At 40.6% G+C, this 27,789-nt stretch overlaps 1 protein-coding gene across 1 annotated transcript; it reads left to right on the top strand.

Moving 5' to 3' along the window:
• On the top strand, positions 1-25,283 carry LOC108702546 (C1q-related factor). The gene is made up of 2 exons (XM_018238077.2): positions 1-1,249; positions 25,104-25,283. The coding sequence occupies exons 1-2, from the start codon at positions 641-643 to the stop codon at positions 25,281-25,283; spliced, it is 789 nt and encodes a 262-aa protein (XP_018093566.1). The 5' UTR covers positions 1-640.
• The last annotated feature ends 2,506 nt before the right edge of the window (positions 25,284-27,789 follow it).

Raw genomic sequence — 27,789 nt, 5'->3', positions numbered from 1 at the left:
CTTTCTGTCCTTGTTCCGACACTGCTGCTGCTTCTTCCTCCTCTCTGATCACTTTCCACTTTCATCTCAGTCTCTGTCTGTCTGTCTCTCTGTCTCTCTTAAAATATTCACTTTCAGCTGCTCCCCCTCTGTCTCTTCTGTGTGTTTTCTTCTCCCCGGCATTTATCTGCTTTACACTGTCCCTTGTTGTCTTTTCTCTCTGTCCCATTCCCTCCTGTTATTTACACTTTCCATTCACTTTTCTCATCTCATGGTTCATTTTGTTGTTGTGCTTTCCCCTCCCGCCTCTCATGTCTCTCTACTCCCTCTTATATTTACTCTATTATGTCCTTTCTTCTACTTTAATTTAGTCTTTTAACTTTCCTGTCAATCAACTTCACTTTCACCTCTGCCTTTCACCCTTTATTCCTTCCTTTTTTACACTTTTTCTCCTTGCTTCTTCCTTGTCTGCTGACATTCTCTCTTTCCCTCTCTTCTGTCTCCTCAGTCCATCTCGCCCTCTTCTCATCTGGAGGGGCCACTTTGCCTCTCCCCTACTCCTTTCGGCACCATAGCTCCTACAGGTCGTGCATCCCCCCGACCCCTGGCCCCCTTCGGCCTTGGGAGGAAGACTTTGGTGGCGGTGGCTATTGGGGTGGTGATGGTTCTTATATTAGTCATCCTCATTCCGGTGTTGGTCAACTCTGTGGGGTCAGATGGCCACTACGAGATGTTGGGCACTTGTCGCATGGTGTGCGATCCTTATCTTAGCAAATCGGGGGTCACCACTACCAGTACTAGTATCCAGGCAGGCACTGGAGCTGAACCCCTAAGTGACAGAGGACAATCAGCCCCTTCTACTTTGGTTCAAGGTCCTCAAGGCAAAGCTGGACGTCCAGGCAAACCAGGGATACCCGGAGAACCAGGGGAACCAGGGCCACCAGGTCCAGTTGGACCTCCAGGAGAGCGAGGAGAACCAGGCAAGGCTGGACCACCAGGGCTACCAGGTGGAGGGGTGAGTGGTGATATTAGCACGGCCACCTACACCACCTTTCCAAGGATTGCTTTCTACGCTGGCTTAAAGCACCCTCATGAAGGCTACGAGGTTCTCAAATTTGACGATGTGGTTACAAACCTTGGAAACAACTACGACGAGGCCACTGGGCATTTCAGCTGTAGCGTCCCGGGCACTTACTTTTTCACCTACCACATCCTCATGAGAGGGGGCGATGGCACCAGCATGTGGGCAGACCTGTGTAAGAATGGACAGGTAAGTGTTTCAGTTCTACTCATGGGGCCAATGGCTTCCATCTACCGTAGCTTTATCCATCATTGAACTAATTAAAGGGGCAATTCACCTTCAAGTTAACTTTTAGTATATTATAGAATGGCTAATTTGAAGCAATTTTTCAATCGGTCTTAATTTTTCTTTTTTTTTTATATAGTTTTTGAATTATTTGCCTTCTTCTTCTTCTGACTCTTTCCAGCTTTCAAATGGGGGTCACTGACCCCATCAAAAAGCAAATGCTCTGTAAGGCTACAAATGTATTCTATATGCTACTTTTTATTACTCCTCTTTCTATTCAGGCCTCTCCTATTCATAGTCCACACTCTTATTCAAATCAGTGCATGGTTACTGGGGTAATTTGGACCCTAGCAACCAGATGGCTGAAATTGCAAACTGGAGAGCTGCTGAATAAAAAGCTAAATAACTCAAAAACCACAAGTAATAAATAATGAAAACCAATTGCAAATTGTCTCACTTTCTACATCATACTGACAGCTCATTTAAAAGTGAACAACCCCTTTAATAGGGTAACCGCATTGTTTATTAGTTTATTGGAAAACAGTTTGGTCAGTTATATTCAGATACGAGCATAAATGTATCAAAATGGGCTTTATACACTTCTATAAACTGCAGTAATGACACTGATATTCATTGTTATAAGCCCAAGCCTTGGCAGTCATTACGTTCCTAATAACCAACTGGTGGTAATATATGTTAATGGGCTAAAGTTTGAAGCCTTGGTCCTCCGTTGGGCTATATCTGTTATTGGCAATGCAATATTCTCATTCTGCAGCAGAAAAGAAACAAAGTGGAAATAGAACAACTCATTATCGGGGGCATAAAACCAGATGGGCTCCTTGTATCATTGCCAATTAGATTGTGAGCTTCATCTGTGTGTGTATATCGGTATATTTATATATATATATATATATATATATATATATATATATATATATATATATATATATATATATATGTATACAAACGCACATATAGGTACAGCTAATTTGCGGACTCACGGATCTTGTGCAAAGAATTGTCGAACGCTTATTGATCCACAGAGGGAAACGCTCGGCTTCTCCACTTCAACTCAGACCTCTGAGACTGATAACATTGATCATTCCCTATATCCAATCAATTCCAAGCATTCTACTGACTTTTGGGAAAGTTCCGTATTGCAGTAATTGGCTCCTTTTTCTTATGTTATTTCTCCTGGAACCCTGTTACTGAAGTACAGGCAAAGGATCCGTTATCCGGAAACCCTTTATCCAGAAAGCTCTTCCAGATTACGGAAAGGTCCTCTCCCATCAATTCTATTTTATCCAAAGAATCCAATTTTTTAAAAAAAATGATTTCCTTTTTCTGTGTAATAATAAAACAGTAACTTGTACTTGATCCCAACTAAGATATAATTAATCCTTATTGGAAGCAAAACCACCCTATTGGCTTTATTTAATATTTAGGATTTTCTAGTAGACTTAAGGAATGAAGATCCAAATTATGGAAAGATCCGTTATCCAGAAGACCCTAGGTCCTGAGCATTCTGGATAACAGGTCCTATATATATATATATATATATATATATATATATATATATATATATATATATATATATATATATATATATATATATATATATATATATATATATATATATATATATATATCCGGGAAAAAATTGTACAAAAACAGGAAAAATGGTATATACTGTACATGGACTTTTCCATAGTTTAGCCAGTGGTGTAAAGGAGAAGTAAAGCCTCTATGCTGATACATTTAAAAAAGGAAGAGATCAATAAGTTACATTAATAAGTAAAGTTTGGGCTGAAGTTGGAGTATACAGGGGGTCCCAGCTAATGCAAAAGCCAAAACATCAGCATTAAACTACATAAGGTTTTATGAAACTACAACTCCCAGGGCCACTTTGACCGTTAGAAATATCCAGTGAACATAAGGATATATAGGAATGAAAACAACAATATAGGAATATTCAATTGGTCACTTAACCAAGGCCAAAGGGGCCCCTCTGATGCTGGGGAGACTGCAAAAATGATAGTTTTGGGTAGCACTGGAACACTCTTTATTATTACAGGTGTATTTAGCCAGTACTAACATGCCGCAAGGCTCTATATAATGAGGGATTAATAGCAGAATAACAGTGGGACCTACAGCTAAGGATCGATACAGAAGGACTCAAATAAATTAGGCAACGGGAGTTTAATTGCCCAGAGCCGGCATTACATACCCCTGGGGAATAAGAAGGAGACTATAGCGAGACCTCCTAAGCCTCCCCGTTGGGGTCGGCCATCTCTCATCAAACTTTATTAGCGACTCAATGGGGCACGGGGTACATGGAGTGGGGAATGAGCACAGTGAACACAGAAGGTTATCACCCATTATCCAGAAAGCTCCGAATTATGGAAAGGCTGTCTCCCATAGACTCCATTATAATCAAATAATCCAGATTTGTAAAAACAATTTCCTTTTTCTGTGTAATAATAAAACAGTCGCTTGTACTTGATCCCAACTAAGATATAATTAATCCTTATTGGAAGCAAAACCAGCCTATTGGGTTTATTTAATATTTACATGATTTTCTAGTAGATTTAAGGGATGAAGATCCAAATTATGGAAAGATCCCTTACCTGGAAAAGCCCAGGGTGGGGAGAGCAGGAAGAAGAGCTCAACCCGGACCCGTCACCCCACACAAATGGGGTTGCGAGGTTGGCCCGAACCCGACCCACGCGGGTGTTGGACTGGCCCGCACATCACTACTGCAGTCCCCTCTGGCCGGTATTTTACTGGCCTGACCCGTGAAAATGATGCTTGACCCCAATGTTATTAATAGGGAAAAATATCTAAATATATACCCTAAGTAAAGGGGCCAGGGTGGTTTCAGTTAATGCAACTATGTGGTCTTGGAGGGGACAGGAGGGTTCAGTGGGTGACACTGGGAAAATCATCTAGTATATCATTTTGATTGTTGGGGGTATGCTGGGAGTTGTAGTTTAGCCAAACTCAGAGACAGCAGCTTGGATATCCCTGATATAATACCTTCTATTTCACATCATTGAGTGTTATTAAAGGGGTGGTTCTAGAAAGGCAAATTCGAAGCAACTTTTCAATTGGCCTTCTTTATTCATTTTTTTTAAATATTTATTTATTTACCTTCTTCTTCTGACTCTTTCCAGCTTTCAAATGGGGGTCACTGACCCCATCTAAAAAAAACAAATGCTCTGTAAGGCTACAAATGTATTGTTATTGATACTTTTTATCACTCCTATTTCATATTCAGGCCTCTCCTAATCATATTACAATCTCTTATACAAATCAATGCATGGTTGCTAGGGTAATATGGACCCTAGCAACCTGGTTACGGAAAATGCGAACTGGAGAGCTGCTGAATAAAAAGCCAAATAACTCAAAAAATACAAATGATAGAAAACGAAAACCAATTGCAAATAGTCTCAGAATATCCCTCTCTACATCACACTAACAGTTAATTTAAAGGCGAAATACCCCTTTGATGTTTCACAGAAGTGCTGGTAGCTGGGCTCAGCTCAGAGAATCAGTATGGCAGATCCTGCGACAGGGGTGTAACTATAGTGGAAGCAGGGGGCCCCAGGAGGAATAGGGGCCCCATGAGATCCTGATTCATATACAGTGTCAATAAATATTGGTAAAACAATTCAACTTCTAGACATTTTGGGGATTTGAAAAATAATTTGCTGTGGGGCCCAGTAATATCTAGTTAAACCGCTGTCCTGCGTATAAACTGGATCCGGTCAGAATAAAAATAGTGATGAATCAGCAAAGGTGAAATAGAAGAGTAATGCCCCAGTATGGGGTAAATAGAAAACAGTAGGGAGATATCTGGAGCAGAGATTTCCCATCTGAGATCAGGAGCTGAGAAGTTGGGACAATGGAGGAAAGATACGCAGGGAGAGATCACTACGGGACATCTGGGATTGGGATTATCCAATAACTTCTCTAAAGAACGACACTGAGAAATCCCACCGTCCGGAATCACAGGCCAAAGGGAGAGACTGAGAAATGGCTGAATAAAGGGAAAGGTATACAAGAGCTCTCATAAGAGGGAGAGAAATCAATTTATACTTTATATTATGTTTTATTCTTATTCGGCTGGCAATAGGCACATACATGGGAATACTAGAGAGCCAAGCACCAGCGTATAATCCCCTCTGTCATGTACAGTGACATCACACAGCTGCCCAATGATGTCAGAACACGTTAGAGTTGTAGTTCAGCGTCACCTCTAGGCTGGGCTTTTCTACATTGTACATGGGCCTCATCATCTCTTACTATGCTCCAGGCTCACTGATGATTATTAGAACCCCCTATGGTAATATTCAATATATACTGGCCAGTTAGACCTGCAATAATGAGCCTTGATTTCCTTTAATCATGTCATAATTATATGAGTTAAGCAGTGATGACAGAATATTGCAATTTAAATTCTATACGTGTGTGTGTGTGTATGTGTGTATAGATGTGTGTATAGATGTGTAAGAAATGTCACTATCCTTTAGTGTTGTGGTGCTGTCAGTCTGTCAGAGAGATGAATACACAGACAGATAGATAGATAGAGAGAGAGAGAGAGAGAGACAGACAGACAGACAGACAGACAGGTACAGTATATATATATATATATATATATATATATATATATATATATATATATATATATATATATATATATATATATATATATATATATATATATATATATATACAGGCAGATGGATAGATAGAGAGAGATATAGATAGACAAATAGAGAGAGACAGCCAGAGAGACGGAGTGAGAGAGATAGACAGACACAGAAATAGAGAGAGAGAGAGATGGATAGACAGACAGATATATATATATATATATATATATATATATATATACACTGTATATATATATATATATATATATATAGAGAGAGAGAGAGAGAGAGAGAGAGAGAGAGAGACATTGCGGGAAATCCAGAAAAAAAGTAAAATCTGGGAAATGAATAATTCACTTTATATTGATGGGGCCACAGAAATCATTGTAAAATGAGGGGAAACTTAAAATCAGGGAATGTAAAACAGGTTTCTCTGTACTAGAAATACTGATAGTGACAGAGACACAGTGGGTGGAAAGAGAATTAGACTAATTGATTGATTTGCAGTAGAGAGGAATAGATTGATAGGTTATTAGATAAATAGATAATCCTTTCTCCAGTCTGTATAGTAAATATTTGTCCAGTTGTGGGTGTAATGTGTGTCCCCCTGTCATATGTCCCATCCCCCGTGTGTCTGACTCCTCATTTCATGTGACTATGGATTTATCTGGGTCTCACACAATAACATGGGGGTGTCAGACTGCCCAGAGAATCTACAGACACCCAGAGAGTCAGATATTTCCCAACTGTCACATCCACTGCACTGACCTAATCTTATAGGTGACACTTAGGCCTACGCTGGATATGAGGCGAGATGGGCATTGGCTGGGGTCCACTCTGTGTATTTCCCTGAGAATATTCTATGTGATATTCTATGTGATATTCTATGTAATATTCTATGTGATATTCTATGTAATATTCTATGAAATATTATCTGTGATATTATATGTAATATTCTATGTGATATTCTATGTAATATTCTATGTAATATTTTATGTGATATTCTATGTAATATTTTATGTGATATTCTATGTAATATTTTATGTGATATTCTATGTGATATTCTATGTAATATTCTATGTAATATTCTATGTGATATTCTATGTGATATTCTATGTAATATTCTATGTGATATTCTATGTGATATTCTATGTGATATTCTATGTGATATTCTATGTAATATTCTATGTGATATTCTATGTAATATTCTATGTGATATTATATGTGATATTCTATGTAATATTTTATGTAATATTCTATGTAATATTCTATGTGATATTCTATGTGATATTCTATGTAATATTCTATGTGATATTCTATGTGATATTCTATGTAATATTTTATGTAATATTCTATGTAATATTCTATGTGATATTCTATGTAATATTCTATGTGATATTCTATGCGATATTCTATGAAATAGTATCTGTGATATTATATGTAATATTCTATGTGATATTCTATGTAATATTTAATGTGATATTCTATGTAATATTTTATGTGATATTCTATGTGATATTCTATGTGATATTCTATGAAATATTATCTGTGATATTATATGTAATATTCTATGTGATATTCTATGTAATATTTTATGTGATATTATATGTGATATTCTATGTGATATTCTATGTGATATTCTATGTAATATTCTATGTGATATTCTATGAAATATTGTATGTGATATTCTATGAAATATTGTATGTGATATTCTATGAAATATTCTATGTAATATAATATGAAATATTCTATGTAATATTATATGTGAGCAGAAGTAGCATGGCCCTGGGACACACGGGTGGTAGGATTTGCAGTCAGAGGGCAGTTGTTATTATGATTATTATTATAGAGGGATCAGCTGTCACACTGGAGAAAGATTATTGGCCCTCATTCATCTGTGCAGCATGTGATTAGGATCCGGGCCCCAGTATGTGAGTCTATAACCACTAGAGAGACCTGCATTATATATATGGCCCCACCTTCACCGTCATACTGCGAGGGTCACGCTAAATAATAGGAAGGATGTCATTTTTAACTTGTTATGTTCTGGAAAGAGAACAGCTCTCCTCCTACCCCCCTGTTCCTGTATTAGGAGTGGGCCTGAAAGATGAGTAACAAAAAGTAGCATCAATAAATACATTTTTTTAGATGGAGTCAGTAACCTCCCACCATTTGAAAGATGGAAAGCTTGCAAAGACGAAGGCCAATAATTCAAAAAATAATTCAAAAACTATAAAAAATAAATGAAGAGTTCGCCTTTCTTCAACATACTAAAAGTTACCTTAAAGATGATCCACCCCCTTTAATAAAACTTTAAACATTGTTTTCCTCTATGCTAAATTGTAAGTTCTTGTGCCATTTTGGGGGGCGGATGACGATGCACATAAAAGGGTTGGTTCATTTTAGTATGTTATAAAATGGCTAATTCTAAGCAACTTTTCAATTGGCCTTCATTATTTTTTTTTTATAGTTTTTGAATTATTCACCTTCTTCTGACTCTTTCCAGCTTTCAAATGGAAGGTCACCGACCCGCATCTAAATAAAAACTCCAAATGCTCTGTAAGGCTACAAATATATTGTTATTACCCATCTTTCTATTCAGGCCTCTCCTATTCATATTCCAGTCTCTTATACAAAACAATGCATGGTTGCTAGGGGAATCTGGACCCTAGCAACCAGATGGCTGAAATTACAAACTGGAGAGCTGCTGATGAATAAAAAGCTAAAAAGCTCAAAAACCACAAATAATAAAAAATGAAAACCAATTGCAAATTGTCTCACAATATCACTCTCTACATCATACTAACAGTTAATTTAGGCGAACAACCCCTTTAACAAACAAACATTGTCTATAAACGAACCTTTATTGCAATAACATTAGGGAAACATCAGTGGCTGGTGTTAAACAGAAAACGCTGTAACCGCTGGGAATTTATAGCTAAATAAATATATATATGTGTCATTAATAAAGGATAGAGTAATAATATATTGATAATAATATTTAAGAGTCAGAGAAAGGATAACTATGAATTGCAGCGATATAATCTAAATACCCGGGGAAAGGAAATTGCCGTTATTCTTCTTCTTTTTTACAAATTTATGTTGTTGTTTAGGAAACAATGGCCGACAAGGTGCAGGGGTTACAGGAGGCAAAGGCCATCAGCTTGTTGTTAAAGGGGTTGTTTGCATTTAAATTAACTTTTACTATGATGTAGAGAGGGATATTCTGAGACAATTCAATCCCATGGGATCAGCGATGCAAAGGAAAGCCACTGCCATTGCCTCTTTCCTCGTTCAATTTATTCTCTTTTGGTTCACAGGCGCCTGTCTCCCATAATTCTGCTTCTCTCATATTTTCCCCTCTCAGATGTTATCTTTCTATTTCTGCTTTTCACTCGTTTTCTTTCTCGTTCTGTCCATTCCCGTCTGCCTGATCTGTCACTTCCCCCCTAGTCTCCTCCAGCTGCAGTCTCATTCTTCTCTGCTTCTCTCCCCACAACAGATCTCTTCTTCCTTCTCTCTTTCCCACTACCATGATGCTCCGCTGCTCCTTTCTAACCCCTTCATTAGCATTCACTGGATGTACATGGCCCTGCCTATTCACCTATAGTAGCTATAATATGCCTTAGGTATCCTAACGCTGTTATTGTCCCTTGGACACACCCCACGGTCAGTGTTTGCCCCCTGCACACATGGAAGACTTAAAGGGATACTGTCATGGGAAAAAAAAATTTTTTTTCAAAACACATCAGTTAATAGTGCTGCTCCAGCAGAATTCTGCACTGAAATCCATTTCTCAAAAGAGCAAACAGATTTTTTTATATACAATTTTGAAATCTGACATGGGGCTAGACATATTGTCAATTTCCCAGCTGCCCCAAGTCATGTGACTTGTGCTCTGATAAACTTCAGTCACTCTTTACTGCTGTACTGCAAGTTGGAGTGATATCTCCCCCTCCCTTTCCCCCCCCCAGCAGCCAAACAACAGAACAATGGGAAGGTAACCAGATAACAGCTCCCTAACACAAGATAACAGCTGCCTGGTAGATCTAAGAACAACACTCAATAGTAAAATCCAGGTCCCACTGAGACCCATTCAGTTACATTGAGTAGGAGAAACAACAGCCTGCCAGAAAGCAGTTCCATCCTAAAGTGCTGGCTCTTTCTGAAATCACATGACCAGGCAAAATGACCTGAGATGCACCTACACACCAATATTACAACTAAATACACTTGCTGCTTCAGGAATGACATTTTATATTGTACAGTGAATTATTTGCAGTGTAAAGAGTGTAATATAAAAATAAAAACCACATTATAAAAATTGTGACAGAATCCCTTTAAGGTTCTCAAGCTGCTGTTGTGGAAGAGAAAGATCTGGACACATTTGTGGCATTTGCTAAGTGGTTCTGGGGATCAGCTGGGGCCTGATCAAAACACAGATCCTATCAAGTATCTGGGAAACATCCAGAGAGCCCCAGTGAGTAGAGCATTAGAATTCAGAGACACGCAGTGCAAGTTCTTCTGCCTCAGTGCACAGTACAACATTGGTGTAAGACTCAGATAACACAGGCTTATTTCTCTCCTAGCAGAGATGTCGCTCTCACAATTCCCAGCTGTCTGTGGTCTGTCCAGAAACAATTGGTTGCCTCCTGGCCAGAACATAGGGATGGTAAAAGCTGTGGGCCATCAGGACTCTGGGAATACCTAGTGGGCCCAGCCGTGAGAGGTGGCAGTGGCTGAGGTGTTGGCCCTTTAAAGTCACAATATCCAATGGGCCCTGGTACCCTGGTCCAACATGGGTGTCAACCTGTAATTGGGGGATTGTATTAATCAAGGTGCTTCCATATTGGAATAGTTTGGAAGCTAATTAAACAGTGTCCTATCATGTTAGTGAAATTAAGAAAATTGGGGTCTTGTAATTGTCCAGTAGGTCCTATCATTGCTAAGAGAAGAGATCACATTGACCCTGAGATTGTGGTGGTTTTTGGCACATTTGGCTGGAGAAACAGATAAACTTGTACTTGCTGATCATTCCCTTGGTAAAGGGGCTAAAGGGCAGGAAGGACTAGGAGTTAGAGTCCTGCGGGGAACCAATTTGTTAAACCCGACCCGCAAACCACACCTGGACCTGCAACCTGCATACTTACCCGATTGGACCCCATACCCAACCTACAACTACTTTATCCGCAACTCGATCCGCGACCTGCTGACCATCAAGAAACTGGAAGTGCTGTCATTGTAAACCGGAAGTGACATCATTAGAAGTATTCGTGATCAGAAAAAAAGGAGTAAAACTCGCTATTGAGAAGACCCGCAAACCCGGAGAACTGCCGACCCACGTCTATACCAGTTCCTGAAACTTCTACCTGCAACCCACAGGGTACCGCGGGTAAGTTTTTGCGGGCAACCCGTGGGTATGCTCGGATACCCGACCCGCTGCAGGAATCTACCAGGAGTAACTTAGATTGAAAGCACCTCCAGGCCAATGGAAATGTCATCTGGTCCCGGGATAATGGGACAAATCCTACAGTAGCCAATCCATTGGGGTGTTATTGGCAGTGGCACATCAATGACATATGAGGCCCCAGAGCTACACTTTCCACAGGCTACTCCCAGTCCCAAAAGTTTAAATATATACAACAATAAATCAGGGTAAAAGGTGCACTGGAGACCCAAGGGGCCCATGGTCCTGTTTTTTTTCTATTATTTGTATTTTCTTTTATATTTATTTTTATCTGTGCTGGGTCCAATCAGGACAGGTGCACATTCCCTACCTACTTGGAGAAGAAACATTCAATATGGAAGAAGCACACATTACCCTATAATGCCTGCTGGTCAGTGTCACAACTCCAGGGGCTCACCCAAAAACTTTAGAGCAGAGGCCAACCAGAAAACCTTAGACCAGGGGCCCGTGCTCAGTACTTTTATTTTTAACTCTCCTCACTCAACCTCTATTCTCCTAGTCTTCTTTACATACTATAATCTATTATTCCATCTATTTAGTCTCTTTGTTCTCATAGAAATAGGGAATGGCCATGAAATAGGCCAAATGTTTAGCAGCATGAGGGGCCACTGACACCTGGGCCCACCGGGAGTTTTCCTGGTATTCCGGTGGGCCAGTCCAACACTGCTGGTGGTGCCACTTTGACATTGAAGTTAGTAAAACCCATTAATTTTGTTGGCAGTTTACTAACTGTCACTGCTGCCCATTGCATTAACGCAGGTTTTAATTACAGGGCTCCGTGGAGAATTTACTCTCTCGTTTTTAAAGCCAGATGCACGGGGAGAATAAGTGACTTGCCCAAGGCCATAAGGAGATGACATAGGAGTCGAACCCCATGGTTTCATGATTCCGAGAGACTTACTATCCAATCAGTGTTGGCATCTGCTTTACAATATCCGCCTCCCCTTTCCTACAACATCTTATTTCTCTGTAATCTCTCTTATCCCTGACAGTTTCACTGTGGCGAGTGCAGACAATTACTGGTAGAGACTCATTACTCACTGTTACAACTACACTATGGTCCTGCCACGGCTCGGTACCTACTGCGAAGGGAAGGCAGATTACGTGGCCCCTGAACCACAAAAATAGAACTTTGCCGGAAACTGTCTGGGACTACCGGAAACTTAAAGATAAATGACCTCTTTTAATACTTCGGTGTTCTCGTTTTTTTATGGTTTGGCATTAGTAAAGTTTAGGGATGACCTGCTCTTGTGGAACAGAAGATAAATGATATTGTCGGGGCCGTTCTTCAGCAGACTGGACAAAGCAATTCCACTTTTCCTTTTCTGCCCTCTGGATCAGTCGAATAAGGGAAATCGTGATGCAAATGTAATTCTGTGCGGCACGGGGACGCTTGCACCGAGATTTAATACTTGTACCTGTAATTCCAAAATATATTCATTGGGGGTACTTGTCCTGGAATAGTTGCATTGCTTCTCTTTGTATATGCTTTAAGCAAATGTAGAGAGCCATTCCTGCTGAATTGTGCTAAGAAATACCCATGCTGCCATCGTTTTATGCACTTAAAGGAGAACTAAAGAAGTAGCTAGAAATGTTGTACATGATGTTTTGTGCTTCTGTACCAGCCCAAGGCAATCACAGCCCTTTAGCAGTAAAGATCTGTGTCTCCAAAGATGCCCCAGTAGCTCCCCATCTTCTTTTCTGCTGATTCACTGATTCACATGCTCTGTGCTGCTGTCACTTACTGAGCTTAGGGAGCCACTCACAATATACAGTACACATAGAATAGAAATGTCACAATATAAGGCTGATTAGTAATTAATACATATAATTACTACATGGCAGCACAGAAACCAGTGCAATTAGCATCAGAATTTAATAATCAGCAAACCTGTAGCATCAGCTTATATTACAGCCAGGGAAGCTCATTTTCTGCTGGATAATTAGTGACGAGCCCTAAGCTTAGCTTCTCAACAGCCAATCAGAGCCCACTGAGCATGTGAGTGTCACAGACACTTTCCAAGATGGTGACCCCCTGTGACAAGTTTGAAGTCCTGGATCATTGCTGCTATTGACAAGCTGAGACTTTAGCCTCCTGCAATAAGTTCATTATATAAAATATGGCATTTTTAGCCACATTTATTTTTAGGGTTTAGTTCTCCTTTAATGAACCACCCAGGTCTTTTTCATCTATTCAGATGATTTTGGCGGTCAGACCACGCCCCCTTGCTGGAAAAGAACAATATGACCTTAGACTACAACGGTAGTTACACCTTGCCTTGAGCAGGAGCGAGCTAATTATGCAATTAAATACTGATATTCCCATTAGATACAAAAGAAAGAAATAAGGAACGGTGGTTGTTTGATTGTTCATGTATAATATAGGGAAAGAGGAAAAGAATGAAGATGGAGACAGAGTCAGATCAAGATCAATCACTACTGGTACAGAAAGAAGCCATTAAAGGGGAAATGACAGGCTGGAGATGAAAAACGATGGAAATATTGAAAACACCCCCAGAAAATGTTAAGAACAAGTAATTAGCTAATTAAGCCAAAGGCAGGCACTTGTTTCCAGCTCCGGGGGCGTGGGATTTAAAACATGCTATCCCTGGAGAATTTCTCCGGTTTAATGTCTAAAAAAAAATGCAGGAACATTTCCAAAGAACAGATGTCTCCGGAGAAGAATAATAGGAGGTTAGAGATGGAATCTGGGGAGGTGGGAGTGAGACAAAGGGTGGCTGGAAGTGGCAGATTGGGAGAAGTCCATGGAAAAACAAATGGGGGGGATTCATGGCACCATCTTAATATACAGCAATCACCCCTTGAAGGTTACAGAACCAACTTATAGGGGGGCAGATATGGATTTCTCTTCAAGGAACCTCAATCCACACTTATACCAAGTACTGAGCAAATCATTTGCCTTCCCTGACCCACCAGTCGTAGAGATTCTATTCAAAAGTGAATTCATTGGCCATAGCAGGTCCGGACTGAGAATTAAAATAGGCCCTGGCATTTCAGGTTCACAGAGGCCCAAACAGCCCCCACCAGCCCATTAATACTGACTTTCTATGGCACCTCTCTGGCATTTGCCAGAACCCACAGATTCCCAGTCCGAGCCTGGCCCATAGCCCTGTCTAGTTGCCAATCACTGTCTAACTACAATCTGCCAAATGCATGATCAGCCAAGACCAAGACCTCTGAGTTGTAGAAAATAATAACATAACAAGTGCAGATATTTTTTTTTTACCTTTCCTCTGGTATTTGTAGGCCTGGATTTCTAATTGAGGCACCTCACGCCCTACGCAGGAGACTGAAAGGGTTGCTCTTCCCCAGTGCTTTTAAAATAATAAGAATGTGGCTGGACATCATGCCGCCCCTAAAATCTTGCCACCCTAGGCCCTGGCCTTTGTGACCTTCCCATAAATCCAGGCCTGGGTATTTGTGTAATGGAATTATTAATGGGTGGATTTGATGCTTTATTCCTGTTACAGGTCTTTCCTTTATTGCTATAAAGCTGTTACTAGACATGAATGCAGAGTTCCCCCTGCCCTATCCCATATTTCTCTTTTTACTCCTCCAAAAACCCTACTGTCAATATTTCAAGGCTTAGGGGACATTTTATCTGGACCCCCAGCATCTGAGGTGCCCCTTGTTGGTAGAACTTCTCATTCTTGCGCTCTATCAAATAGCTACAGACTTAGTTTAGAGACTACCATTTCCATCGTTACTCTGGGCAGTGCTGATCTCTTTGCACAGTAAATAGGTGAAGCCCCTTCTACCTACAACTGCTGCTCTGAAATCTGTTTCTCAAAAGAGCAAACAGATTTTTTTATATTTAATTTTGAAATCTGACATGGGGCTGGACATATTGTCAGTTTCCCAGCTGCCCCCAGTCATGTGACTTGTGCTCTGATAAACTTCAGTCGCTCTTTACTGCTGTACTGCAAGTTGGACTGATATCACCCCCCCCCCCAGCAGCCTAACAACAGAACAATGGGAAGGTAACCAGATAGCAGCTCCCTAACACAAGATAACAGCTGCCTGGTAGATCTAAGAACAACACTCAATAGTAAAATCCAGGTCCCACTGAGACACATTCAGTTACATTGAGTAGGAGAAACAACAGCCTGCCAGAAAGCAGTTCCATCCTAAAGTGCTGGCTCTTTCTGAAATCACATGACCAGGCAAAATGACCTGAGATGCACCTACACACCAATATTACAGCTAAATACACTTGCTGGTTCAGGAATGACATTTTATATTGTAGAGTGAATTATTTGCAGTGTAAACAGTGTCATTTAGAAATAAAAACTACACCATAAAAATCATGACAGAATCCCTTTAAAGCTATTAAAACATACAAATAATAAGAAAACCAAATAGGAGTGTTTTGCCACCATCGTGGATTTATGCATCTCCAAAAACAATGGGGCAGTAGAGCAATTGGGAATGCCATGTTTCAGAGCCTTCTGGATATTGGGTTTCTATATAATAGATCTCATACTGTTCCTAAGTAACTATAGATCTGCATGGGTATTTCAATTCTTTAAATATCTAAGTGCAAAGGGTTGTCTACTTAGGAAGTCCCAATCAGTAGGCTTCATGTGTACCATCCAGGCGAGAGGGTTAAGGAGATTCCCCATAATGACTGCCGATAGACATCATTGCTCATGTAACATTGTGTGTCGCACTGTGACAAAAATACCACACCTTTCTCTGATTTACAAATATGCAAAATTTGCGTAAAAATCGGTCAAGCGGACTGATGGAGAAGCTCAGCGTATCCAGCTGCACCGATACGATAAATATGCCCCTGGGCCTTTCTCGGGAAGAGGCAAAGCCAAGCATATTTGAAGAATGCTCACTCAACTGAAAGCACAAAGATCTCTCCTCAATAACAATTCATAATGTGCCATCAAAGTCTTCTTTATTAAAATGCCAACGGTGACTACACATATCCACTAGGGAAGAGGTCATCCAAACTGACGTGCTTCATGCCATCTGAGCTTCAGCGTTGCCTGAACAAGAGTCTGATGATATATTTGTTTGACCTCCCCCCGTATGTGGAGTTACAACATATAAAGAGAAATTGTTGCATTAATGCCCATGATGCATCTTTGTTTGACTTTGGTATCTGGAAAGGCTGCTGGTCTCCTAATAATTGTGTTTACCAAGTCGCACAGAGACTGTAGGAAGGGGCTGAAAACCGGCTGGAGCCATCAGGGAGCCATGTTGAAATATTAGAAATCCGCTCTATCATTTACAGTAGTTTCATGGTGGCGAAACTCAAACAAAAGACATCCAACCCTCAATTCAAACTATGTCATGTATGGTCACCTTGTGGTCACTGGACTTCTTATATATTGATGCATATTACTCATATTTAGGGATGCATCGAATCCAGGTTTCGGCCAAGATTTGGCCTTTTTTCAGCAGGATTCGGATTCGGCCGAATCCTTGTGCCTGGCCGAACCGAATCGGAATCCTAATTTGCATATGTAAATTAGGGGCAGGTAGGGAAGTCACATGACTTTTCATCACAAAAGAAGAATTTTTTTCCACTTTTCCCTTTCCTGCCCCTAATATACATATGCAAATTAGGATTCAGATTCAGTTCGGTATTTGGCCGAATCTTTCACCAAGGATTCGGAGATTCAGCCGAATCCCAAATAGTGGATTTGGTGCATCCCCACTCCTATTTCATCTCAACTGCTTCTTCTTCTAGGCCATTTTAATAACTGGGCAAAAAGAACATTTAACCAGGTTCCACCAGGATAGGAGAGACACCATCAAACATCTCACATGACACAAACCCTAGAAACGGCAGACAAATTAACTGGAAGAGCATTAGAAGAAGGCATTTTAATATCTGTTCCGTTGTTCAACTTTAACTTGCAATTGGAAAAAAACTCCCTAAGGCAGTGATCCCCAACCAGTAGCTCGTGAGCAACATGTTGCTCTCCAACCCCTTGGATTTTGCTCCCAGTGGTCTTAAAGCAGGAGCTTATTTTTGTATTCCTGTCTTTCTGGCAAGTTTTGGTTGTGTAAAAACCAGGTGCACTGCCAAACAGAGTCTCAATGTAGGTTGACAATCCACATAGGGGCTATCAAATGGCCAATCACAGCACTTATTTGGCACCCCAAGAACATTTTTCACACTAGTGTTGCTCCCCAACTCCTACTACTTCTGAATGTTGCTCACGGATTCAAAAGGTTGGCGATCCCTGCCCTAAGGGATCTTTCAAAAGAACTTCTGGTATCTTTAGGGGAGACCTGTTTTTTAACTTGTGGTATCCCATGTTAAGATGGGCAGTGAGGTTCTGCTTGATTGTTTCTATCAATGAGCCAAAAATTAGGTTTCTTTTGCTTCTTTATTCCCAGCCTTATTATATTCAGGTTTCCCAAGTACCACTTCATGAAGGCCGACCAAGAAGATCCTTGTTCTGGGCTCTTAATGTAACAATCCCTTGGTGGCCAACCTTACTTTTGAGATCTTCCATACCCTTTAATAACTTAATTGCTCTCCTTTCGACTGTCTCTGTACAGTAATGTCCCTTTTGCGAAGTGGAGACAAAAATTGCTCTGCATAATCTAGATGGGGGTGGAAGTACAGCCTCTCCTCCTGTGAACCTCTCATAATACAGGACAATACCTTGTTGACCCTTGTTACTGCTACCTGTCTTTTGACACCTGTCTTACTGGGGATATAACTGCCTGCATATATCCATCCACCCCCTACATTTATCATCATTGAATCTCCAAAGCCCTTTATCTATCTGGAGATCCAGTTTATCCGATGCCCCAGCCAGGATGAAATATGTTGGGTGAATGTAATTGACCTGCCTTCTCTAAGCCATTAATACACATGTGAAATAAAAGGGTACACAGCACAGAACCCTGCAGCAGTGGCATCATTTTTGGGGGCCTGAACTGAACTTAAGCTAAACCTTCTGTACTACTACAGTAAGAGTCCTGTAGCATGAGCTCCTTATGTTATACGTCCCTTTACAATGGAATTTGTCTTCTTCTCTGATGACAAACATAATTCTCTGAGTTCAGGTTCTCTCTGAAATCTTTGTAGCCCCAGGTTAGTAGCAACTCCTATGCCTCACCCCAAAGGGTGCCCGAGAAAAACCATATCACATATATCTCAGCAGGTAACTCTAACGCAGTAAATATATAACAATTAAACTCATTTTTTGGGATAGGGCCCTCTTGGCTCTGATGAATGAAGCCCATGGCTTATATTGGTACCCAATTTCAAGGCTTTAGTTTAGTGCATAAATATAGTTATTGGCTTCCTATTATGAGCAGTTTTACATGCGCTTCTGGTATTTGCAATATGGGAGAGCAGCAGATTAACATATGTGTGCAAACCTCTTCCAAAGAGAGATGCCTCAACAGCGTGGTTACCCTTGTGCCAAATAGACCGCCGCTTCTCCCCACAGGGTGCTAGTAGATCGTGAGCGATGGGCCACACAAAAAAATAATGATTACTAAAACCTGCTTTTTTTAAACTCTACTCTTGTCTTCGATCCATTTTCATTCTTGATTTTTATTAGGCTGGATTTAAACTCTTACAGAGTGTCAGGTTTTGGGCATACGTAGAAGTCTTCAACAGGTATTTTGGAGGCAACCATATCTGCTCACCAATAGGCTGGTATATTTCATTTTAATGTATAAACAGTGTTTGTTTGCCCTTTATTGTCTTGTCCAGGGATCGTCAGGCTTTTTAAAGGGGAACCATCATGAAAATCACAATTTAATATGCGCTTCAGCATTCTGAAATAAGTAACTTTCTAAATACAAACAATTAAATATTCTGCATTGTTTCTGAAATAATCAAGTTTATATTCACTATCCCTCTCTCAGCATCTGTTTCTCTTCATTCCCACTTCATGCAGCAGTTGAGTGTCAGATGAATGATCCAATATATGTTATAGGGGGGCTCCTTTTGCCTAGAAGATGTATTAGAGGTAGGGATGCACCGAATCCACTATTATGGATTCGGCCAAACCCCCTAATTCAAAAGATTTGTCCGAATACCGAACCAAATCCGAATTTGCATATGCAAATTAGGGGTGGAAAGCAGAAAACATTTTTACTTCCTTTTTTTCTGATGCTATTTCACTCCCCGCCCCTAATTTGTATATGCAAATTAGTATTCAGATTCGGTTCGGCCGGGTAGAAGGATTCAGCCGAATCCAAATCCTGCTGAAAAAGGCCGAATCTTGGCCGAACCCCGAACCGAATCCTGGATTCTGTGTTTCCCTAATTAGAGCTCACTCTATTAAACTCACCAGACATCATGTCTCTCTACATGCAAAATTTGTGCAAAACACAGTTATTTTGTTAGATTTTGTTTGTACTGGAATCAGTTATTTCAGTGAACTCTAACACATCAGCTATGGAAGGAAGCCCCCCTATAAGATATATTGGATCTGTCAATGAATATCTGACACCCAACTGCTGCATGAAGAGAGAATGAAGAGAAACAGATGCTGAGAAAGGAATAGTGAATATAAACTTGATTATTTCAGAAACAATGCAGAATATTTAATTGATTGTATTTAGAAAGTTTCTTATTTCAGTATGCTGAAGCTTATATTGTATAATTACATATTATATAATTTTCATTGTCACGATAGTTCCCCTTTAAGTCTATTTTCAAGTGAGATTCAACCTTTGTTCCAGGCCCCACTTAGCACATAACAAAGTTACAGGTATAGGGAAACATTGTTGCATCAGCCATGATTCCAACAATAAATCTCATCCATTTTCACCCAAATCCCCAATTTTACCCCAGTTGTTCCTTGCTCAAATGTGATCTGCCCATATAAATATGGATGTATTACACTTGTTTTTTTCATATCCTACCTTTGCCTTTATTTTATACTTTCCCAGCACTCACCAGGGACTTTCAGTCTTTCTACTGTTATATCAGGAGCCCCTTGGCCCCTAAATGCACATTGGGGGGTCCTTGGCTTTTCCAGGGATGGTGCCTCCCCCCACTCACAATTGTATGATTCGATTACTTCTGCTCCACACAAATACGCTGGCAGCTGCTGGGACAAATCCACCTCTTCACATGTCGCTTGTGATAAGTTTGTCTTGGCAAAGCTCCGTCATCCTCCTCAGTGACAGAATATTCCTCCTTGTCTTCTGCTCTCCCCCTCCTTCTACCTTTCCCAGCTCTTCATTCCTCCTCTCCCAACTATATCTTCATTCGTTCATCCGATAACTTTGCTCCACTTTGCTCTATGTCTTTACAATGTTTTCCACTACTCCGACATTTGGCTAATGATGCCTGGGCATTTGGGTTCAAGGTGAGATAGACACATTGAGTGTGGACAAAAAGGAGTAACAGAGGGTGGGCTGATCATAACCTCATTGCCCTAAAATTCTTTTAAACATAAGGTACCTGAATCAAATGCTACTTAATGTGCAGCCGCATTATATTTGCCAGTTGGCACCACTTAATCATCAAATCGGATCTCGCATGCTCCTACGTGCCCTATTTGCTGCCTGGTCTCCAGTCTGGTGCCCGTCTTGTCTGTTTGTTGTCCACTCCATGTGTTGTTTGGTTTTTCTCAAATTGTGAATTTTCCTGCATGCCTTGACCTTGGCCACCCTGACCTATAGCTACAAGTGTCTACAAGAACTCTTCTTCCTCTAGCACCTCTGATCTTGCCAGTTCTCTTGCCTTAAGGTGGCCATTCACGGGCCGATAAAAGCTGCCGAAAGACCGAGTCGGCAGCTTATTGGCCCGTGTATGGGCCCCCCCGAGGGGCTTCCCCGATCGAGATCTGGCCGAAAGTCGGCCAGATCTTGATCGGATGGGACTAAAAATCCCGTCGGATCGCAGCCGCATCTGTTCGTTGATGCGGTCCCACGATCCGACTGCCCGTTCCCATTCGTTAGGATCTGATTGTTGGGCCCTAGGGCCCACGATCGGATCAGCCCGATATTGCCCACCTCAAGGTGGGCATATCGGGGAGAGATCCGCTCGTTTGGTGACATCTCCGTGTATGGCCAGCTTTAGATAACCATTCCTATGCTACATTTAAATCCTGGCTGAACCTAACTTGCCAGAGACTTAGGTTTAAGATAAGGTAGCTGTTGTAGATGAAGTAGGGTAGGATCCAATGTTTATGTGCAAATGGAAGCAAAATTACATCTCAGACCCTCCCCGTCCTAGGGGTAATATCTGTGGCACCTATGTAATTTTTCTTCTCCACAACTGTTGTCAATGACTCCTTTAGCAGCTTAATCTGCATAGATCTCGGACTTCATCTATTTTTTAAAGGTTCAGGAATGACTGGAAATCTGTCCATGTATTTTTAATAAGCACTGAAGGAGAGGTCAAGTCATATGTGTATACATGCACATATTTGGGAGTGTGCTGCATGTGCATGGTAGGACTAAAGGATAGCAAGAGAATATCTTGAGATCCATCTCATTCCAAACCTATGGTGTCCTTATCTCAGGTATCTTTCCCTTACCCACACAACCTATTAACTCCAAGTATATAGGAATGGTCATAAGAATGATCTATTAGCTGACTTTCCATTGCATTTACTGCAGATGGTGTGAATGACCTTCTCTCTCATGGTCTTTACTTCCTCGTAAACTCACTTGGCTTCTTGGAATCCTTTTCAAGTATGGTTGTCTTATCTCCAGAAGACCTAGTCCTAGTCCTGACGCTGTAGCAAACTAGGCTACTAGGTCATGGATGTTCAAGCTGCAGCCCTATGTAATGAGCTGATCCTGTGCCTGGATTAATCTTCGATGTATGGCCATTGACATTCCTTACAGTGTTCCCCATCGTAAAATGGGAATATTTTATACCACTTCTCTGATCTACCTTGACCATTCCTTCTGCCACCCAGTGGCTTTCCTTCTTCTGCCCAAAATATCTCCTATCTCTTGATAAAATAGAAGGGTTCCCAAACTGGGATCATCCCAAGACCATTTATTACCTTACCTCCTGAAGGTCACATTGACAGTTGGTCTAGACCTGGGGTCTCCAACCTTTCTTTACACGTGAGACATATTCAATTGTAAAAAGCGTTGTGGAGCAACACAAACATGAAGATGCAAAATAAGGGCTTTGATTGGCTATTTGGTAGCCCTATGTGGACTGGCAGCTACAGGAGGCTCAATTTGGCATTACAGATGGCTTTTATGCAACCAAAACTTGCCACCAAGTCAGGAATTCAAAAATAAGCTCCTTCTTTGAGGCCACTAAGAGCAACATGCAAGGGGTTGGTAAGCTACATGTTGCTCAAGAGCCACTGGTTGCGGATCACTCGTCTAAACCCACCAATACCTGCACACTTAGGGGCCGATTCACTAAGGGTCGAATATCGAGGGTTAATTCGACTAGGAATTAAAATCCTTCGACTTCGAATATCGAAAGGTCGAATAGTCGAACGATTTTTACTTTGAATCCTTTGATTCGAAGTCGAAGTAGCCCATTCGATGGTCGAAGTAGCCCAAAAAAAACTTCGAAATTCGAAGTTTTTTAACTTCGAATCCTTCACTCGAAGTTAGTGAATCGGCCCCTTAATATTTTCAGGAGTTTTAACACACTTGTCCCACCCCATTGATTGTAGGTAGCCCAAGGTGTTACATAACCCCAAGGGACACAACGAATACAGTTGCTTAATATCTTAATAAAAATGATGCTGCTGCTCAGAGTGGGGTTCTGCTAAATAACAGCAAATGTTGGGGTTCAGAATTTCATTCCAATGAACTGGGGGGGTCTATGTCAGACATAGACATATTGGAACTGCTGCTTTAACTCCTTTAGGGCCCCTGAATTGGCAACCTTCTTGGCCGTGAGATCGAAAAATTAGTATTTTAGAGAAAAACAAGTATATTTTGTTCTGATGGGGAACATGGCACTTTTAATGAGTCACACATTCTTCCCTTGACGCTTTTCTCTCTCCCTCTTAAACCGTCTCCCCCTACTTCTTGGCAGTGATGCCTCTGACTTGAGACGTTAATTATCAGCCCAGTGTGTTGTTTATTCTCCTTATTAACACACCTGCTCCGGTGGTGGGGTGTGTGTGTGTGTGTCTCTCTGTACTCACACGTGTGCGTTAGAACATCCTGACAGGGAGGCTCTGCAGCAACAGTGGAATTAATAATTAACCCCCAGAGAGCAACTTAGCCCATATTTCCTAAGTGATTTGTGATGGAGACATGCAGAGTTTCTGATCGGATCGGCCAGGAGTGGGCTTTGTAGACAAGCTGCTGCTTTTCTGTTGCAGAGGAATCTTTCAGTGCAGACAGTTCTTATTGGACTGATATCTATTTTATATATTTTAGCAGAGCACCAAGACTAAGAATGTAATTAATAAATAGATATTGTTCTAAAATGAGAACATGATCTGTCTGATATGTTGTTTGTTGGCCATAAATTTACCAATTTGGGAGTGGGAATATATATAATGTATTGGTCTAACTCAGTGATCCCCAACCACTGGCTTGTGAGCAACGTGCTGCTCACCAAACCTTGGATGTTGCTCCCAGTGGCCTTAAAGCAGGTGATTATTTTATTAAAGGCAAGTTTTGGTTGCATAAAAACCATGTGCACTACCAAACAGAGTCTCCTGTAGGCTGCCAACTCTTTTAACATTTGATTGTGGCTCATGATTAAAAAAAAGGTTGGAGACCCTTGGTCTAAAGCAAGAATATAAGCTATATACTATTTGACAAAGTGAAAATATAACTAACTATGGCGCTGGCCACCCTAGGGTTGGCTTGGAACAGTGAACAAAGTAGCTCAGCTGAAGGCAATGTGGAGTAAGAACTGAAGAATAACGCATATTTGCTCTCCTCGATACTCATGGAAGCCCACTTGAAGGTTAGTTAGATGGAGATTTAGGGTGGATGTTTATTTGGAGTCCTAGATACAATTAGTGATGTAGCTAAAAGGCTGCTGATACATGTGTGAAACATTGTTATGGCCTAAGGGTAGCTTGGCTAAAAGTTGGACCTCAAAAATGAAGCTTGAACCAAAAATTTCCAAAAAAAAAAACAAAACACTGCTCTAGAATGAGATAATCATCAGTCCCACATAATGCTCTTGGGCCAAAATGATGATCAATCTAAAGGATTGTGTAAAAGTAATGACCATTGCTATATATTATACTAGAGAAAGAATATGAACTGATATATTGTTCTTCAATGAGTCTATGACCAGTATAATGTGCATGGGTCAAAATGCACAGGATGGAATGGAACCATGTATTGTGTATTTACTTTGATCATGGGGTACTTGGCACAAAAAGGGGATATTGCACTAGTCAAAAAGTGAGTATCTCAAAAAGTATGGACATGAAGTCCAAGTGCACATGCCCCAGACCTAAAGCAAGGGGTGATGGCCAAGTATAATAACCAGATTAAGCACACAGTCAGGCGTAGTATAAAAACCAAGTACTTTAGTACAAAAAGTAAATAAGGGGCACAGTCTTAAGAGTTTTGTGCTTCTATAGGTTCTGATGCAACTTGACCATGCTTGTAGACTGACTATAGAATGTACTACAGAGGTTTTAGTCACAACATGCTGCAGATATACTAGGTCCAATCAACCATACCAACCGCTCAGTATTTCTCTTTCGATTGGCCTGTAACAAGGAGAATTTGCCTTTTTTGCCTTTTCAGTTCATCTTCTCCCTTGTTTGCTCCTCAGGTCCGTGCAAGTGCCATTGCTCAAGACGCTGACCAGAATTATGACTATGCCAGCAACAGTGTCATACTACACTTGGATGCAGGAGATGAGGTCTTTATTAAACTAGATGGTGGAAAGGCCCACGGGGGCAATAATAACAAGTACAGCACCTTCTCTGGGTTCATCATCTACTCAGACTGAGGCTTTACCTTCAAAGAATGCCACCGGATCCATCTTACTCGCAGGTGTTGAGAAGCTACAGAGCAGCATGGGGATGTCCTGGATTAACTCTCCAATTTATGATCTCTACCAAGCAACTCTCTCGCCTTTCCTCTACGCTTCAATCTTACGCCTCCCTTCTGTGCTTAATTTGCATCTCCATCCTAACTGTGCCCACAGCTTGCCCCACTTTCAGCCAACCAAATCCCACCCTGCGCTCATCTGTGGAAGTCTAATAATATGTCCTTTCCCCAAGCTTCATGCTTGTGTCTCTCTGCTGTGTTCCTCTTCTTCATCTACTGTGCCAATGGGAATATTAGGTGTTGTTGTAAGTTGTAAATAGGACTTATCTTTTAACCTTGGAAGCGGCACAGAAGACCTACTGTACCATGTTCTGTCGGAGGATAGGTCGAATATACTGTTGATTAGCAGAATAAAATAATTGGTTATTGGTTATACCCAGTGTATAAACTAAAATAAACTATAGCACTTTTCATGTTCTCTTTACTTGCCTCGGGTTAGCTTAGTGGGTATCAAACTGGTCAGGCTCACTCGAAGGCCACCACTGAGCATTAAGGGCAAAGGAAGATTTCCTATGGAACAGACAATCTAAACATTGCATTCCAATATCTATAAACCCAACTTTTTGCTTGATGTTTATTACAGGACCCTTTATCTGTAATAGTGATATCACAGCAGGAAGAACCTTCTGAGCAGAAAGATAGGAAGACCTATAGTTTAAGATCTCAGAAGTCATGGGTATCACATATTGGTGAGAGGTCCATGTTCTAGAGCTGAGTACTAATTTTACAGGGAGCTCATTAGTGTTTCCTTCAACAATAAAAGCCAATATTTTTATTATATTGCTAATTTGCCCAGTTTTTGCTTCCATACACTCCATTTACTTCTTCAGTGCTCTCTTTAGCTTAAGCGCTGACAGTATCTTCAATATCTCATTTACAACTTTAGGAACGACCAGCCTTCTCTATTCTCTAGAATGAAACGTCACCCATCATGGTTGAAGGTTCTACCTCATTTCATGAAAAGTCTAGAACTTCCAAGTAAATAGTTCAGTTAGTAATGTTTATAGATGTCTTCCCTCCAGCAAGAAAATATAATATACAACAGCAGTCCCTTGACCCTGTTGACCCCAGTTTATTTGTCTCATCTATTCAGATGCAATCGCAATGATGTTGGTGTCCTACAGCTCTACAGTCGAGTTGCTAATTAAAATGCCTACTTTTTAATCACTTTAGTTAACTATTACCTACATAATGATGCATGATCAGGGAGGTTCTGTGAGTAGGATTTATCTCCTTATGCTCTTATGAATGAAGAACCAGGATCACAGGCCCTAACGGAACTACTTTAAGGAATGCCACCAGTATCAAGGAAGTTCATCTTCCCAACGTTCATCTTCATCTTGCTCTTAATGAACTTTGGTTACTCTCCCAAATGATGATGATGGAACATATTGTATATAAGAGTGACTGTGAGAAATGTTAATGGATTGAAGTCCCACATGCATGATGAACCTCCACCACCACCTGAACAAGAACAGTGACATCTTACAAGAGAACATTAACCTTCTCTGATGAGATCCTGCAAATGTTCCTCCAACTCTTGTGTCTCCTAGGATTCTCATATGTTTCTGCTTTGTCTCTGTGTCCTGTAATGGTCGGTGAGATTTTTGAAGAGCTGATTTTTATATAAATATGATCCTACTGGGACATGCAAATGTCTTCTTTTGTCTACTTTTAGATCTTTGTAATATTTATAGGTTTGGAGCATATGGTTACGAGGATCCAGACTCTGAAACGGCTGTCTCAGAACATCTGGGTCCTAAACCTGATAAACAGCTGGGGGGGTACTCAAGGCTAAACAGACATCCGAACGTGCACCTGTGTCCATATTCCAGAATATGATCAGATTGTAATGGATAATGTTCTGTTTAGAACAAGGGATGTACCCGATACACGGTTCTGGACTTGGCCAAATCATAAGGAACCTATTTATTCACATACGAGATACTGTAGCTTTTTTTCCCTAGGATTCAAGAAAAATGCAGCAAAAAAATAGTTTTTTTTACATTTTTTTGATTCGACTTTTTCAAAAAGTTTAAGAAAATTTTAGGAACAAAATTGAATAAAAAAACCTGGCAGCTAAAAACCTGTCTGTAGAACAGGAACCACCTTACTTTACTGTACACACTACCCCATGGCTACAGCCCTATTCCATTATTTTTTACTATACAAACTGCTACAGATAAAATATAAATATTCTGTGAAGTTTCTTTATGTTCTCATACTGCTTTGTGAAGCCATAAAAAGAGACCATCCCCAGCTTGCATCCCTCACTTCTGACCCAGCAGAATTTATAGAAGAATTTACAGAAGAGGTTATAGAAGAGATTATAGAAGAATTTACAGAAGAATTTACAGAAGAAGTTATAGAAAAATGTATAGAAGAGATTGTAGAAGAATTTAGAG

Source organism: Xenopus laevis, chromosome 9_10S, assembly GCF_017654675.1.
Source record: "Xenopus laevis strain J_2021 chromosome 9_10S, Xenopus_laevis_v10.1, whole genome shotgun sequence".
NCBI lineage: Eukaryota > Metazoa > Chordata > Amphibia > Anura > Pipidae > Xenopus > Xenopus laevis.
The sequence above is the reverse complement of the archived record's forward strand: the minus strand, read 5'-3'. Positions and strand labels throughout refer to the sequence as shown.

What these genes read in the sequence shown, in the direction of transcription:
- LOC108702546 (XM_018238077.2), top strand. Translation starts at nt 641, where the DNA reads ATGGTTCTTATATTAGTCATCCTCATTCCGGTGTTGGTCAACTCTGTG. An exon ending in ACCTGTGTAAGAATGGACAG is followed by an intron (nt 1,250 to 25,103) that starts GTAAGTGTTTCA and finishes TTTGCTCCTCAG; the next exon opens with GTCCGTGCAAGTGCCATTGC.